General features: G+C 34.9%; 1 protein-coding gene across 1 annotated transcript in view; it reads right to left on the bottom strand.

The window, feature by feature from the left end:
- The window catches only part of Art4 (arginine methyltransferase 4), a 327,729-nt gene that overhangs the window by 207,380 nt on the left and 102,426 nt on the right, over window positions 1–17,923 (bottom strand). The window contains 1 exon segment of the mRNA XM_090414215.1: window positions 579–756. Coding sequence (XP_090270341.1) covers window positions 579–756 — 178 coding nt within the window.

Genomic DNA, 17,923 nt, shown 5'->3' on the forward strand with positions numbered 1-17,923 from the left:
GTAAAACACAATTCCCCTCCCTAGTTCTGCCAGCATTTAATAAGCAATGATTATTTTTACAAGAAATGATAAGAAAGAGTAATCACTGTTTTCTTTTAAACTCTGACAGCTAATTTTAAAGCCATCCCAGAAAAAATACAAATATTGTTGTGTATTTATATTTTTTGCTACTGAAATGAAATCAAACAATGTCACATATGTAAGATATGAGGGCATCTTTTAGGAGCAATATTCTACATACTATTAAACATTTAATTCGTACAGAAAGGCTTAAGTATTGTTCATTACCCAGAATACCACTTAATGGTATAAATAACATCAAGAGGAAAAAAATATATTTATTAAACTCGCTAATATTTCACTATTGTAAGGACATTAGCTGTTAGTTACAATTTAAATTGTTTCTACAATTACTTGGTTTAGTACAGTGTGCTCAGATAATGCTGGGTAGAAAACCAGCAAAATATTAGTAAAATTAATAAATTTATTTTTTCCTCTTGGTGTTAGTTATACTATTAAGCTTTGTTGTGGATATCAAATATTTAATTGAAAAAAATACTAAAATCACAATAGCTTACCATTTGGTTTTAACCACTTTTTTGCATGTAAATATGTTTCTAGCATCCTTTCATTAAATAACATATATCCCATTGGTTCAGATATTATAATATCCACCATTTCAGGAAGTACTATTTCTTCTATTTTTCCAGGAATAACAAAAATTCTACCAGCCATTTTGTTATGATACACAACGGTCTAAATTGAAAAAAAATAATAATAATCAGAATTTGCATTTATTTACATAATGAAATGCTAAAGTTAATAATATTTGTCCTTGGTTGCTTACTTCTCTGTTATACCCGTTTTTATATACAGTAGAATCAAATTAATTGGGCCATCAGTCAAATGGGCAGCATTTATTTGGGATAAACCTGAAAGAACCAAACCAAATCAAGAAAAACTGCCACAGTTTTCTTAGCTTATTTGGGACAATATGCTGTTTATTTGGAACAGGAGATGCAGCACACACAATTATCCTTCTATGGTAATTGCTTGTGAATGGTTGATTGGTTTAAGGTTACTGGCACAAGGATAGCAAAGGTCATACTGCACCACACCACAGCTTATAAATGACTCAGCCATCCTCTCACTGACTGTACTTATACAGCATGTTATCTTATAAGGGAGACAATTTCTAATAAGCATTAGTTCAGTACATTTATGTCATGTGTGTCACCTTTCATGCTAAGCCAATGACTAATCAGAAAAGTGTAGAGATTTACACTGCTGTTTTCTGATGATTTTGTTTTTAATTTTATAAAATTTTGGATGATCCTTACCAAGATACCACATAAACATTTGTCGATCGCTGAAAAATAACTGCCTTACTAGATCAAATCAAAGGCCATTTGCCCAATACCAGTCATCATCATCTGGAGATGATATCTGCAGTACTGAAATTTACAATTATGTATTTGATATAACAAGATACAATGCAAGAACGGACGAACCTTGGAAAAAGAGAAACATCCCAAAAATAGAAGTGTAAAGGTAAGGAACCTGATGTTGAAGATGCCCTAAATTAGTGGTTCTCCATTATAACTGGATGAGGAGTGTGGATCAGTGGTCCAATGTTAAAAAAGAAGTCAGAGAAGCTAGCTAAGAAGCTAGATCATGAAGATTTTAAAGTAACTGAGCTTGGTTGCTTCAATGGAAATGTAGGTATGATATTAAATTCAAGTTACATAATTCACCATCATCATCAATTTCCTGCCATGTACCCTCAAGGGGTGTACAGGATATGATAGTACTACATGAAAAATTTACATCATTACTAACTTCCTATCTACAATTTTCCTCCAAATCAGTCTGTTACTTGTCAAGACTCCAACATTATCAGTTCTTATATTTCAATCGTCTAAGGCGCTTTGTACTGTATCAATCCACCTATATCTGGTCTTCCTCTGAGTCGTTTTCCTGCGAACCTGGCAGAGAACACTTGTTTTGCTAATCTTTCCTCGCCCATTCTGTTTAAGTGACCATACCAACTGAGATTAGCTCTGTTAACACATTCCTGGATGCTGACAATGTCAAGTTCTTTCCTAATATCCTCATTTTTAATATGATATTGCCATTGATGCCATCTGTTCACACCTATAATCTCTCTCAGGACTCTCATATCTGCGGGCTCTAGTCTTTGGTCAAGTGTTTTACTTCTGACCCACCTCTCAGATCCATAAGTTAAAACTGGTTTGAACACTGTCTTGTATACAGCTAATTTAGTGTTCTGACTAATTTCTCTCTTATTCCATATGAATTTATTCAATTGACTTCCTACCATACCAGCTTTGTTGATTCTGTTGTCTATTTCCATATTTAATTTACCATCTTCACTAAAAATTGTGCCTAAGTAGTTGAAATGTTTTACTTGTTCGACAGGTTCTCTGATCACAACAGAGTTGACATTTTCAACGATTCTACCTATTTTCATTGTCTTTGTCTTTTTATTGCTGACCTTCATGCCATATCTATTACAACAGTTATTCAATTTAGTCAGGGAATCTTGCAAACTTGTAGTGGATTTATTTGGAGTATAACATCGTCCACATAAAGCAAAGAGCAGACATTAACATCTCCAATTCTGACAATATGTTTAATACCACTTTCCTTCATAATATGATTCATGCAGATAATGTATAAAAGAGGGGATAATGTACATCCTTGTCTCAAGCCATATTTAACATTAAACCATCTTCCTGTACTTCCTTCAATTCTAACTGCTGACTTGCAACTCAAATAAAGACTAAGTATTGATATAATGTCCCATTGACACCATATAACTGTAGCATACTGAATAGCTTCTCTCTTGGCACCTTGTCATATGCCTTTTCCAGATCGACAAAACTTAAATACAGATCTTTGTTATATTCCCATGCTTTCTCAACTATTTGTCGTAAAGTGAAGATCTGATCCTGACAGCCTCTATTTGGCCTGAATCCAGCTTGTTCTTCACCAAGCTTTTCTTCTCAACCGTTTCTCAAGTATACTTGAATATATCTTACCAGGAACACTCAGTAGGGATATACCTCTGTAAATTTCACATTCAGTTTTATTTCCCTTTTTATATATGGGTACTATGAGAGCTTTACTCCAATCATCGGGAATTTGTCCCTCTGTTCAGGCATTCTGAACTATGCAGTGCAGCCACTGTAAGACTTTTATACCAACATACTTCAGCATTTCTGGTCGAATATCATCTACTCCTGCTGCCTTTCCATATTTCTAAGCCTTTGATGGCTTTTTCTACTTCTAGTATGGATATGTATTCCTGATTGTATTCCTGTTGAGTGTTTTTTACCACTTTGCTATCACTGCTTGTTTCATTTAGCAATTTTTCGAAGTAATTACTCTATACATCAAGGATATCTTTTTCTGCAGTTTTAATGTCACCTTTATCATCTCTAACTCCTTTTACAGCACTCTTTCCTCCATTCCTAAGCTTCTTCAACAACCTCCAGAATATTTTGCCACCTTCTTGATATTTATTTTCTATGTTCTTGCCAAAGTCCTCCCATGACTTTTTTTTGGCTAGTTTTACACACTGTTTAGCTTTCTTACATTTGTCTCTCTATTCTCTAAGAGCACAAGCTGACTTATTTGCAAGAAACTTTTGATATGCTTTCTTCTTTTCCTTCACTGCCTCTTTAACTTCCTGTGTCCACCAGGGAGTTCTGATTTTTTTATACTTACAGATAACCTCACCACATGCCTCTCTGGCAGAATCAATCAATGTTTTCTTCAGAGTTTGCCACTGAATCTCCAAGGTCTGATTCCTGTTCTCAAACTCTTTCATTTTTTCTTCAATAATCTTTGTGTATTTTAGTCTACAGTTCATATCTGAGAGCTGCTCAACTTTTATTCGCTTTAAAACTTTCTTATATAGCTATTCTTTTCAATATGAAATTCAATTTTATCCTGCTCAATACTAAATAGTGATCACTTCCAATTTCAAATCCTCTGTACACTCTGGTGTCCTGCACCAGGGAGAAAACCTCACTATCAACAATAACATAGTCAATGAGACTTTTCTTATTCCTTGCCTCTTCTCTCCATGTGAATTTGCGCACATTTTTATATTGGAACATGGTGTTAGTAATAACCAATCGATGTCCTTAGCAGAAATCCAACAGAAACTTGCCATTATTATTAGCTTTGCTCTTTTCTCCAAATTTTCCCAAAATATTTTTGTATGTCTGACAATAATTTCCTACACTGCTATTTAGATCCCCAACAAGGACAAACCTTTCCTTTTTCATTGTGTCAGTTGCTTTTTCTAAAGCCTCAAAAAATTCCTCCACCTCTACTTTAGTAGAACCTTCTGTGGGACCATAGGCACAAATAAGTCTCATTGTCCAGTTCTCCGTTCTCACATTTGTCCACATTACTCTACATGAGACTGCCTGCCATTCAAGAAGATTAGCCTTGTATTTTGTGTTGAATACTATGGCTACTCCTTCTTTTCCTTGATTGCCATTGCCTGAATATAACATTTTGTATTTATTGCTCAGAAAGATCTCACCAGTTTTGGTCTTTTTTGTTTCAGTCACCCCTATTATGTCGATCTGGTACTTATCTAATTCCTCAGCTAGCTCCATTTCTTTGCCATTCAGGCTTCTTATGTTGATAGTACCTATCTTTAACTCTGGTGATGTTGAGTTGGGGGTGTGTTTTCAGATTTGTTCCAGTAGCTGAATTTTCGCTGTTCGCCCTGATTCCCTGGCAAAAACAACTGGGCTTTGTTTAACCGGGCGACGCCCCAGCCGGCATGAAATTTTGTCATGTTGTACCATCATTTTTTATTTTGGTTTAACCAATAAGAATACAATTTGGTCGGCTAAGTCCCAAATTGCCAGCCCATTCTGGTTCGTTCAGTATCCAGGTAGATACCCAACAGGGTGCACCACGAGAAGGTGAGGATTGGACATTAGTTCAGAAGCCCTGGTTGGTTCTCCGCATTCCTTTAAAGACTATGTAGAGGTCTCCTCTCAGTTATACAGCTTTGACCCTTAAGCACCCGTTACATAAATTAAATGTTTAAATATCAAATATTTTTCTAAAGTGTTGTGCATTTTGTTTTAATAGGATTATATTGAAGGACAATAGCAACTATTAACATGGAACTTTACATAATTGGGCCAGAATGTTCTTGTCTCAAAGTGTCCCAATTAACAAGAATCTACTGTGTGTATGTGTATTATATTTTATGATTGATTGTAAAAAAAAAAAAATCCTATGATGAAATGCACTAATTTCATTATATTGATGCGAATTAAATTTTTGCATAAACTCGAATACATCAGCCTTATGTGTTAATTAAACGATAGCAAAATTTCACAACTGATAAAAGAGTAGACTGGGTTACCAATGCCAGTTTTAGAATACAGTAGTATCTCGCTAATCCGAACCTCTTTAGTCAGAACCCTCCAGTAATCCGAACTGCGGTTTTAAAGAAAAAAAGTTTTATTTATTACTTATTATTTTGTGTACTATTATTTTTTATTTAATAATTATTATTTTAACTATTATTTATTTTATTATTCTTATAGTACAGTATTTTTTTCATACTGTCGATTGTCGAGATATACTGGAGGCCTATTTTGATTTATTGTGTGTTCACGTTAGCTTTTTTATGCAATACAGTATGTACTGTATTGTCGGCATGAATAACCGCTGTCGAGCATCATGGAAGACTGTGGCCTTCTAGAATTTATGAAGACAACTACGGTGATACGCAAAATGCAGAAATTCAAAACGTGCATAATTTGGTTAAAAATATAAATCGAAATGTTGAAATTTCACAAACAGATGTTACGGAATGGATCACAGGTAGAACCGAAAGTGAATTCAAAATCAAATCAGATGCTAAAATTATAAATATGACGCTACAGAATGAATTAGATGACGATAAAGAACGCAAATTAAAAAAAAAAAAAAAAACTAATACATGAAGAGGCAGTTGACAGTTTTAATATGCGTGTAGAATGTGCTAATCAGAATGATACACCATTCCATAAAATTTTGTTGCTAATGCAGCTCCGAGAAGAAGCATTCGAAAAAAGTTTAACTTCCATGAAGCAAAAGAAAATTAATGACTTTTTTACAAAGTAATAAAAAAACTTTGTGTGTTATTTTGTTTAACATTTTTTTGTGTTGTGTACAAGAAAGTGATATTTTTTACGCAAATTAAGTTATGTACTGAACGATGCAATTTTACTGAACCAGAATCCTCAAATTTTAGTAATTTTTTACTAAAATAAACTCGTGTACTGTATTATTTTTTCAGTTTTATATTACAGTACAGTAGTATTTTTTCTATCAGTTACTTCATTTATTTACAGAATTAAATTGATGTAACATTAGAATTTTATTATTTTTTTCTTAAACATTATTCTTGCCTCTTTCTAGGGGTAAAATTCGCTAATCCGAACGAGCGCGGTTTTTATTAGTTCGAATTAGCGAGAAACCTCTGTATTTTGTCAGCAGAAGTATTCGTTGATAAGATAAAGATGAAGAAACGGTGAGAAAGGAACTGTTGCACACAAGAGTCAGCAAGAAAATAAAGGAGTTGGCAGTTAGTCATTCTATGGCGTTAAGTTGAATAAACGTCTCAAGAACTTTCTTGAATCACTTTCCAAGAATAAGGAACTGTGTGCTAAGCGACATCCATTGTGAAGGCTCAGGAAAGTAGAACTACACTTGGACAACTCAAGTAATATAAGTTTTAAAAGAGGTATACCGTGAGTAGACATATCGATACAAAATTAATAACGGAAAAAACTCTCGTACAAAGATTATTTAATAGTATAATTTTTGCCTGTGTGTCACAGGCATCTTCAGTACATTAAGCTCAAATTACACAATAACTGACAATTCCAAAAAGCGCCACCAAGTAGCTGGTGTAAGATAACTAAAAAGGTCGATAAATTTCCTTAAAAAAAATAATAATTAATTAATACAATAAAAAGTTAGGAAAGATTAGCTGATTTGTAAAGTACTTTCTCCCATAAAGGGGATAGACGTAAGCTATCGTATCTGTTTAAGTTAGGAGAATGAAGTAGAGTTTTACGTTTCTTTATCAAGGCGTTCCATGAGAAACTGACTTTTGTGAAGAACTCTTGTCTTTCTCCAATGAACTTTTTCTAATGTGTCTAGTGACGATGGCATGCTCTGCAAGTCCAGACTTTTCAGGTTTAAAGTATTCAATATAAGATTGGTGTTCTTCTAGCCGAATAGAGGCAGATCTTCCCATTTGTCCGAAATAAGATAATCCACAAGAGCACGGAATCTGGTAGACACCTGGATGATTAAGATGTGGAAGCTTGTCCTTAGGAGAAGTGAGAAAGGTGGAGATTTTTCTAACCAGTCGAAAGGACAAAAATATTCAGTGGTTTTAAAACTTTTGCTATACGTTCACTGATGCCTTGTACATAAGGGATAGTAATGTGCGTTATTTCTTCTGTGTTTGAAGAGGAAGACATATTAAAACTACTCAAAGTTCTTTTAATGAAGCAACTCTTATAACCATTAGATAGAAAGGAGGAAGTTATATATTGTAGTTCTTTCTGTAAAAGATTGTCTGAAGAACAAAAGGAGTGAACCCGATGAACCAGTGTTTTAATAGTTCCTGCCTTTTGACTGGGATGGTGATGAGATTCCACATGGATATAATGGCCTGTATGAGTCTTCTTTCTATAAATTGAGAAATGTAGGTTACCATCTGGTTGGCGAAGAATTCGAAGATCTAAAAAGGCTACCTGCTTATTTGATTCTACTTCTAGGGTAAACTTGATCCTAGGATGAAATGCGTTTAACTTAGTGAGAAATTGTTGAAGTTCATCCGAAGAGCCATTCCATACAGCAAAAATGTCATCGACATATCTGAACCAATGAGTAGGTCTGGGAGAAATGTTGTCAAAGATACATTGTTCAAAATGTTCCATAAAGAAATTGGAGATAGCAGGAGAAAGAGGATTATCCATTGCTGCTCCTTCAATTTGTTGATACAACTTATTTTTAAAGAAAAAATAACCAGAATTTATTACAAAATCAAATATGTTTACAATGTCTGATAAAAATTCCTGTTATAGTAATTCGATGCTTTCCGAAAGAGGCACATTTGTAAATAAAGAAACAACATCTAAACTGATCATGATATTAGAAACATCCAAATGAAGATCTGAAATTTTATTTTTGAAATCCAAAGTATTTTTCATATAAGTATCAGTTCTTCTAGTTGAAGAGGAGAGTAAATTTGATAAAAATTTTGAGATTTTGTAAGTGGGGCAACCTATACAATCTATGACTGGTCTAACAGAATGCCTGGTTTATGAACTTTTGGAAGACCATACAATCTAGGTAGAAAACCGAAGAAGGATTTAAGTTTTTTCTTTTGATCATCATTCCATGTAGATACATTATCTATAAGAGAATTAAGTCTCTTCAATTGACTCCGGGTAGGATCCGATGTAAGAGGCCTATAAGTTGAACAGTTGCGAAGTAAAAGAGACATTTTTCTCTCATATTCCTTCCTATCTTGAATCACTACAGCCTTCCCCTTATCAGCTTTCATAATAATTAAATTATTGTTATTCTTCAGTGATTTCAATGCTTTAAACTCAGAGTAAGAAAGATTAGGACGAGAAGGCTTGGCATGAAAATGAATTTGTGCATATTCAAAATGTAATCTGTTGGCTGTTTTTTGGGATAAGGATCGAATACCCCTGTCTATGTTATGAAAAAAAATCCATAAGTGGCACCTTATTCGCCGTAACAGCGAAATCATGTCCTTTTGATAAAACAAAACATTCACAGTCTGTTAGTGGACATCCAGAAACATTTATAACTACTTTATCTATATCAATAGTATTATTACTGGATCTAGGTATGCTGACCAGTGATTCAAATTTGCATTTTAGCTTGTCATGAGAATCATTAAAGACATTTAGGTAAGAACTCGAAGATATGCGCATTACAGTATTAAAAGTTTCAACCGTTAAAACAGATTCCAGAGCGTTTTTTATATCCATAATTTCTCTATTTAAGAGGGCAAGAGATTTTTTAACTTCGTGTAGCTGATTATTTAAAGATACTTACTAGCTTTGAAGTAGATCCAATGAGCTTTTGGGGACCTAAAAACTTTTTTTATTTTACAACAGGTTGGAATAACCTGGGCCATCTTACATCGTTTAAGGAATATTAATCTGTTAATGCATTTGGCCTTCTTTACCAATACTTTACCATATCCAGCAGATTGTTTGGAAATAGACTCTCCGTGAAGTCTAGCAATAAGTTTTATTAACTTAAGTAATATGTTCCTGTTTTTTTTCCTAATATATTCTTATTGAATATATTAGAAAAATACAAAAACTAAGTGTTTGGCAGGATTAATTTGTAATTTTTGTTAATTAGGATAAGAGAAAGAACTGTTTGAATTCATTATTGTTAATTTAAAAATGTTCTTTCTGATTAATAATCTCTTTTATATAGATTACTCGTTAAGTAAATATTATAAATATTTTAATTGAGTTTCATTAATTTGTGAAACAATAGCGATATTGAAATCAATGCAATGTCCCGGGATACGAATCTGGAATATCTAACCAACAAAGAAAATGTAATTTCAAGCTAAGATTATTTTTATTTATCTATTTGGCCTTCTTTACCAATACTTTACCTTAGATATTCCAGATTTGGGATACGAATCTGGAATATCTAACCAACAAAGAAAATGTAATTTCAAGCTAAGATTATTTTTATTTATCGGTTAGATGTTTTAAAGGGGAAAATCAAAATATTTATTATAACAGCACAAATCTCACACAACAACTTAATAATATATAATAATAATTATACAATACCACTGAAAACATGCTCTGCGATAAGATGTGGATAAAGGGATGCAGACTACAGACTTTCGGCTGTATAGGCCTGCTTGTCGCAGATCTCTTGCCACAGTTTGTCAAGATATCTGCACACCTGATTGAACGTAGCTGACTTGCAACTTGAGCAGCTGTGCTGCATCCAATACGATTTCTCTTATAATCAAATATTTACATCCTCTGTCCAAAAAGAAACCAAACTTTTGATAGAAAATAAAACACAGGCCAATTATAATTATTCAAATCATTTATTTCAATCAATATACTCTCTCCCTCAGCTTCGATGCAGAGTTTAGCACAATCAATTAATTCGTTAAATTAGTTTTTTATATCAGTTTTTGGGGTACTGTTGAGGGTCGTGGTTACTGCCACTTCAACATTTTCAATAGTGTCGTATCGCTTTCCTTTCATCGACAAATGAAGTCAGGGGAAGAAAAAGAAGTCACAGGGTGCTAAATCAGGTGAATATGGCGAGTGATCCAACACAAACTTGGTATTTGCTCAAAAACTGTCTCGCAATGTACGAACTATGAGGTGGTGCATTATCGTGCAAAAGCGACCAGCTGCCTGCATCACGATAATCATGCCATACGCAAAGAATTCTCGCTATCAATCGCTTCAAAACTTTGAGATAAAACTCACCATTGACCGTTTGGCCAGGCAAAATGAATTCTTTGTGGATAATGCCCTTGGAATCGTAGAAATAAATCAGCATTGTCTTTACTTTTGACTTTTCCAAGTGACCTTTTGTTTTTGGATGCCATTGTTCTGGTGGTCTCCACTCAGAACTCTGGCGCTCTGTTTCAGGCTCATACTCAAAGCACCATGTTTCGCCACCAATAACAATTGTTTCAAGGAAGTTTGAGTCCTTACGAGCGGTTTTAATGAAGTCCTTGCAGTGTTTAATTCGATACATTTTTTGGTCATCAGTCAATGGGGAACAAATTGTGAATTCAATTTACAAAGGCCCAAACTCTTGGTCAAAATGTTATGCACAGTTGATTTTGGAATCCCCAATTTATCTTCAATCAACCTCATGGACGATTTTGGGTTTTCTTTGATGAAATCACGCACTTTTTGGATGTTAACTTCACTCAGTTCAATTTTTATACGATATGGCTTTCCGTAGTCCTCAAGCATCTCACGACCACTAAGAAATCGCTTAAACCACTCATAAACTTGAGTATGGGATAAGCATTCATCACCGTATGCTTTTTAAAGCATTTGAGGCATTTTGGTAAAACTTTTACCAAGTTTAACACAAAAGTCAATCACAGCTCTGTTTATAACTCATTTTCCGACCGTTTATCAAAACATTGTCACTCTTGACACTATAACTTGGCTTCTAATGAAACAAATGTCATAAATAGTTGATACAACACTAATGAAGGTTGCCACTTTCGACAACAAAAAGATACAATAGGTCGCAGCACTAGTTTCTTCTATTTTCGAAAAGTTCGGTTTCTTTTTGGACAGAGGATGTATATTCATGCTCTGTGGTAGGGCAAGGGTGATCTCTTAGCAAACGTCTGGAACACATTCCATTGATTTGAAATGCTGCCCAAAGCCAGATACAACACTATGTGAGATTAAAAGCTTTATGGCAATATCAGTGATTCTGTGACCTGTTTCAAGCTTTCCGATAATTATTCGCCACTTGAAATCATCGAGATCAGGGTTTCCCAAACTGTGTTCCATGAAAAGTGAATAAGTGTTACGTGAAAAATTATCAAAATTAATGAGCCTGGAATAATTTCAAATGCTGTGACAATTTCAAACATGTTTCAAAATCAGGTGCTCTTCATTTTGCATGTGAATTGTGCTCAGCAGCTGAAAGTGTTCTATTGTAGGAAAAATTTGGGAAACACTGATCTAGATGATGTTTTTGAGACATTACAACAGTTCAAAGTTTGTAACTTTATTCCTTCACAAAAAGAGCTTCCATCAAACAGAATGCGCTTAGCACAGTCTTTTGGCTTTTATCTTGTTGCGTGCTACCACGTGACCCCTTTGCATACAATTCAAAAATCTGAATGTGTACTTGCTTTCTACTTAAAATCTTCAACTATACAAACTGATTCATCTGAATTTCCAGTTGTAATCTTCAGAAATAATATTCATTCTTAGGTTTTAGAAAACAGTGTATAAAATTTGGGGTGCTTAAGGGTCAAAGCTGTATAACTGAGAGGAGACCTCCGCATAGCCTTTACAGGAATGCGGAGAACCGACCAGGGCTTCTGAACTAACGTCCAATCCTCACCTTCTTGTGGTGCACCCTGTTGGGTATCTATCTGGATACTGAATGAACGAGGATGGGCTGGCAATTTGGGATTTAGCCGACCAAATTGTATTCTTATTGGCATAAACCAAAATACAAAACGATGGTACAACATGACAAAATTTCATGCCGGCTGGGGCATCGCCCGGTTAAACAAAGCCCCCATTGTTTTCGGCAGGGAACCAGGGCGAACAGCGAAAAGTCAGCAACTGGAACAAATCTGAAAACACACCCCAACTCAACATCACCAGAGTTAAAGATCAGTACTATCAACATAAGAAGCCTGAATGGCAAAGAAACGGAGCTAGCTGAGGAATTAGATAAGTACCATAATCGACATAATAGGGGTGAACTGAAACAAAAAAAGACAAAAACTGGTGAGATCTTTCTGAGCAATAAATACAAAATGTTATTATATTTAGGCAATGACAATCAAGGAAAAGAAGGAGTAGCCATAGTATTCAACACAAAATACGAGGTTAATCTTCTTGAATGACAGGCAGTCTCAAGTAGAGTAATGTGGGCAAATATGAGAATGGAGAACTGGACAATGAGACTTATTTGTGCCTATGATCCCACAGAAGGTTCTACTAAGGTAGAAGTGGAGGAATTTTTTTGAGGTTTTAGAGAAAGCAACTGACACAATGAAAAAAGAAAAGTTGGTCTTTGTTGGGGATCTAAATAGCAGAGTAGGAAATGATTGTTAGACATACAAAAATATTTTGGGAAAATTTGGAGAAAAGAGCAAAGCTAATAATAATGGCAAATACCTTTTGGATTTCGCCTCAGGACATGAACTGGTTATTACTAACACCACGCTCCAACATGAAAATGTGCACAAATTCAAATGGAGAGAAGAGGCAAGGAATAAGAAAAGTCTCATTGACTCTGTTATTGTTGATAGTGATTTTTTTTCACTGGCAGAGGGGACTATAGTATACAGAGAAATTTGAAATTGGAAGTGATCACCATTTAGTCTTGAGCATGATAAAATTGAATTTTATATTCAAAAGAATAATAAGAAAGTTGTAAGAAAGCTTTAAAGCAAATAAAAGATGAGCAGCTCTCAGATGCAAACTGCAGACTAAAATACACAAAGATTATTGAAGAAAAAAATGAAAGAGTTTGAGAACATGAACAAAACCTTGGAGATTCAGTGGCAAGCTTTGAAGAAAACCCTAATTGATTCAGCCAGAGAGGTATGTGGTGAGGTTGTCTGCAAGGATAGAAAAGTCAGAACTTCATGGTGGACACAGGAAGTTAAAGAGGCAGTGAAGGAAAAGAAGAAAGCATATCAAAAGTTCCTGGCAAATTCTTCAGCTTGTGCTCTTAGAGAATACAGAGACAAACGTAAGAAAGCTAAACTAGCCAAACAAAAGTCATGGGAGGACTTTGGCAAGAACATAGAAAATAAATATCAAGAAGGCGGCAAAATATTCTGGAGGTTGTTGAAGAAGCTTAGAAATGGAGGAACGAGTGCTATAAAAGGAGTTAGAGGTGATAAAGGTGAAATAAAAACGGGAGAAAAAGATATCCTTGAAGTATGGAGTAATTACTTCAAAAAATTGCTAAATGAAACAAGCAGTGATAGCAAAGTGGTAAAAAACACTCAACAGGAATACAGTCAAAAATACATATCCATACTTGAAGTAGAAAAAGCCATCAAAGGCTTGAAATGTGGAAAGGCAACAGGAGTAGATGATATTCACCAGAAATGCTCACGTATGGTGGTATAAAAGTCTTACAGTGACTGCACTGTATAGCTCAGAAGGCCTGGACAGATGGACGAATTCCCAATGATTGGAATAGAGCTTTCATATTACCCATATATAAATAGGGAAATAAAACTGAATGTGAGAATTACAGAGGTATTTCCCTACTGAGTGTTCCTGGTAAGATTTATGCAAGTATACTTGAGAAACGGTTAAGAAGAATTGTGGAAGAAAAGCTCAGTGAAGAACAAGCTGGATTCAGGCAAAATAGACGCTGTCAGGATCAGATCTTTACTTTACGACAAATAGTTGAGAAATCATGGGAATATAACAAACACCTGCATTTAATTTTTGTAGATCTGAAAAGGCATATCACAAGGTGCCAAGACAGAAGCTATTCAAAATGCTACAGTTCTATGGTGTCAATGGGGCATTATACCAAGCAATACTTAGTCTTTATCTGAGTTGTAAGTCAGTAATTAGAATTGAAGGAAGTACAGGAAGATGGTTTGATATTAAATCTAGTGTCAAACAAGGATGTACATTATCCCCTCTGTTATTCATTATGTATATGGATCACATTATGAAGGAAAGTGGTATTAAATCTGATATCAAAATTGGAAAAGTTAATGTCAGCTTGGTAGGAAGAATTGATGGCAAAGGAACTAGAGGAAGAAAAAGAATATTATGGTTTGACAACATCAAGATGTGGACAGGAAAGAGCAGTGCACAACTGCTCAGATTAACACAAGAGCGCAGTTTGTTCACCAAGATGGTCGCTGACCTTCGATAGAAGATAGCACAATAAGAAGAAGAAGAATGTCAGCTCTTTGCTTTATGCGGTTGATGTTATACTTCTAAATAAATCCACTACAAGTCTGCAAGAGTCCCTGACTAAATTGAATAACTGTTGTAATAGACATGGTATGAAACTCAGCAATAACAAGACAAAGACAATGAAAATAGGCAGAAACATTGAAAACATCAACTGCATTGTCAATGAAGAACCTATAGAACAAGTGAAATATTTCGCCTACTTAGGCACTATTTTTAGTGAAGATGGTAAACTAAATATGGAAATAAACCATAGATTAATAAAGCTGGTATGGTAAGAAGTCAATTGAATAAATTCATATGGAATAAGAGGGAAATTAGTCAAAACACTAAATTAGCTGTATACAAGACAGTGTTCAAACCAATTTTAACTTATGGATCTGAGAGCTGGGCCAGAAGTAAACATTTAACCAAAGACTAGAGACTGCAGATATGAGAGTCCTGAGAAAGATTAGAGATGTGAACAGATGACATCAATGGCAACATCATATTAAAAACGAGGATATTAGGAAAGAACTTGACATTGTCAGCATCCAAGAATGCGTTAGCTGAGCTAATCTCAGGTGGTATGGTCACTTAAACAGAATGGGCGAGGAAAGATCAGCAAAACAAGTGTTCTCTGCCAGGTTGGCAGGAAAAAGACCCAGAGGAACACCAAGATATAGGTGGATTGATACAGTAAAAAGTACTTTAGAAGACAGAATTATAAGACCTGATAATATTGGAGTCTTGACATGTAACAGACTGATTTGGAGGAAAATTGTAGATAGGAAGTTAGTAATGATGTAAATTTTTCATGTAGTATTATCATATCCTGTACACCCCTTGAGGGTACATGGCAGGAATTTGATGATGATGTGTATAAAATGTCATAAATATTAATTTTATACTGCATAATGTCTAACATCCTTTAACAATTACATCAGTTTCACTAAAATTTCCCCATGTAGATTTTCACACACTATAGTGTTATTGAATCCTATTATTTTTTTTTGTGTGTGTATGTAAGATTTCAGCTGATAAGATTAAATTGTGTGTGTGTGTGCGCATGTATTGAATAGAATGTAAACAACTAACCATTGCCATCATAATATCTATAATATTCCTCTCTACATATTGTGATAGAGGGTACTATCTGTACCTATGATCCTAAGAGTGACTATGCCCTCTTGCCCAGTCACGTACCATGGCAGGACCACCCTAAGCAGTGATATCATGGGAAAATTACACAATAAATGTAATCCAAGAAAACTTCAATGGGTGACTTAGCAGAAATAATATTCTTCAATGGCCAGAATGGCAGAAGAGGCTATAAAGAGTATTGTATGTCTACTATAGTGTATTAACATTTCTGCATCACAAGAGGTCATACACAGGCACCTTCCAAGTAGGGAATGCCTCTATCTCCACATAATATCAGTAAACGTCCTCCAGCAATTAATAGGTGGAGAAAAATGAACGTGCATCAGGAAGTTCTCGGTCACAAATCAGCACATGGTTTATAAATGGGTTTTGATCTGATCTTTAAGTGTGAAGATTGAAGCAGTCAGATGTTTCAGCAGCTGCACCTGAACAGCACTTTTCAGAATCCACCCTACTCACCCCAAATAGGAAGGGTGCAAGAAACAGTGTTCTAAATAATATGACTAGATAATATCCAACTAGATAAGTATTCAGAGGGAGAATCACCATTCAATAATCAGAAATAAGTTCAGAAACATTTACTGTGCAACTTGGGATGAATGAGTTCTCATGACAGTCATACCTCTTAATGATGCCTGAAATACAGACTGGTTTTACTACCTTTGAAACAAAGTAACTTAATATTTATGTAACCACCCTCATAGAAAATTGTGTTGAATATGGACAACTAAGAGAAGACAGAGGAGGATATATTTTCTTTTAAACATGGAGAGCTGAAGAAGAATAACAATTTCGTGGGGAAAAATAGTTTTGCTCTTAAAAATGAAGTGCCAGCAGGAATCAACAAGCATCTCACGACCTTACATCTGAAGATGAAAATATTAGCAGGCTAGTTACAAGTGCTCTAAACATTCATTGTTTAGTGCAGTCCCATCATTAAACAATGAATGTTGTCTCAAGACAATTATGCCAACTTGGACATCTTGTGTAACATTCCAGTGAGTGAAAGTGAGTCAGTCTACTTAATAATTTCAGTGTAAGAGTCGAGTGTGACTTAACATTCCATAAGGAAACTATTAGATAGAATGTTAGAAAATGAAACTGAAATGTATTTCTCCTGCTAACAAAGCATGCTGAACATGACGATCTCGCAAACAATAGTTTTTCTAAATCCCGTTTTATTTTATTTATTTTATAGCTGGGAACGAAACTCGGATCGAAATTCATCGAATCCTAGAGTTTCATGCGGAAAAAACTATCGGCGAGCCCAAGTGTAAGTGATCACTTGGGTAGTACAACACCAGGGCAACTCCAAGCAAAGGTAGAGCAAGCTCCGTCACTAACCTTAATATTCTCTCATAATGTAAAACACAGCTCCTAAGAGATGTATATATACTGTTTTACATTATGAGAAGAGGTCACTACCCAGACCGGTTTTAACCTTTTTTGAAGTCTCATCAGTGAGATGAGATATAATGTAAAACAGTATATGCAGAGAACCCTGAAAATTGCTGGCTAACAGGGCTCTGGCACACCCAATTCCGTGAAGAGCATCTGTTCTGATCAGAAACATACTACCACATCCAGGATAGCCAACACGTCGAAAAATGCAGTCTGGGATCTCAATGAAAAATATGCTACGAGGACACATGCTACTGCATCCGGGGCAGCTCACACGTTGAGAGTTGCAGTCAGAAATCTCGATGAGAAATATGCTATGAGGACTCTCAACATACTTCACCTAAACTTCAACGGCACTCAAAAAAAAAAAAAAAAGATGGAAGAGCTTAAGAACATTTTATACAAAAATAACATCCAAATTGCATGCTTACAAGAAACAAAATTAAATCAAAATCTGAAACTTCAAATCAAAGACAGACCGGATTGTTCTGATGGAGGTCTAGCTATACTCTTACGGACCAAACACTTTAAATATAAAGAAATCATATCAACTACATTCAGCAACATAAATAGTAACACAGGCTGAAGCAGTCAAGATATTTTTACCAAATCTACCA

The sequence above is a fragment of the Typopeltis vanoorti genome, chromosome 25, assembly GCF_054136105.1.
Source record: "Typopeltis vanoorti isolate ZY-2024b chromosome 25, IOZ_Tvanoo_1.0, whole genome shotgun sequence".
In the NCBI taxonomy this organism is placed as follows: Eukaryota; Metazoa; Arthropoda; class Arachnida; order Uropygi; family Thelyphonidae; genus Typopeltis; species Typopeltis vanoorti.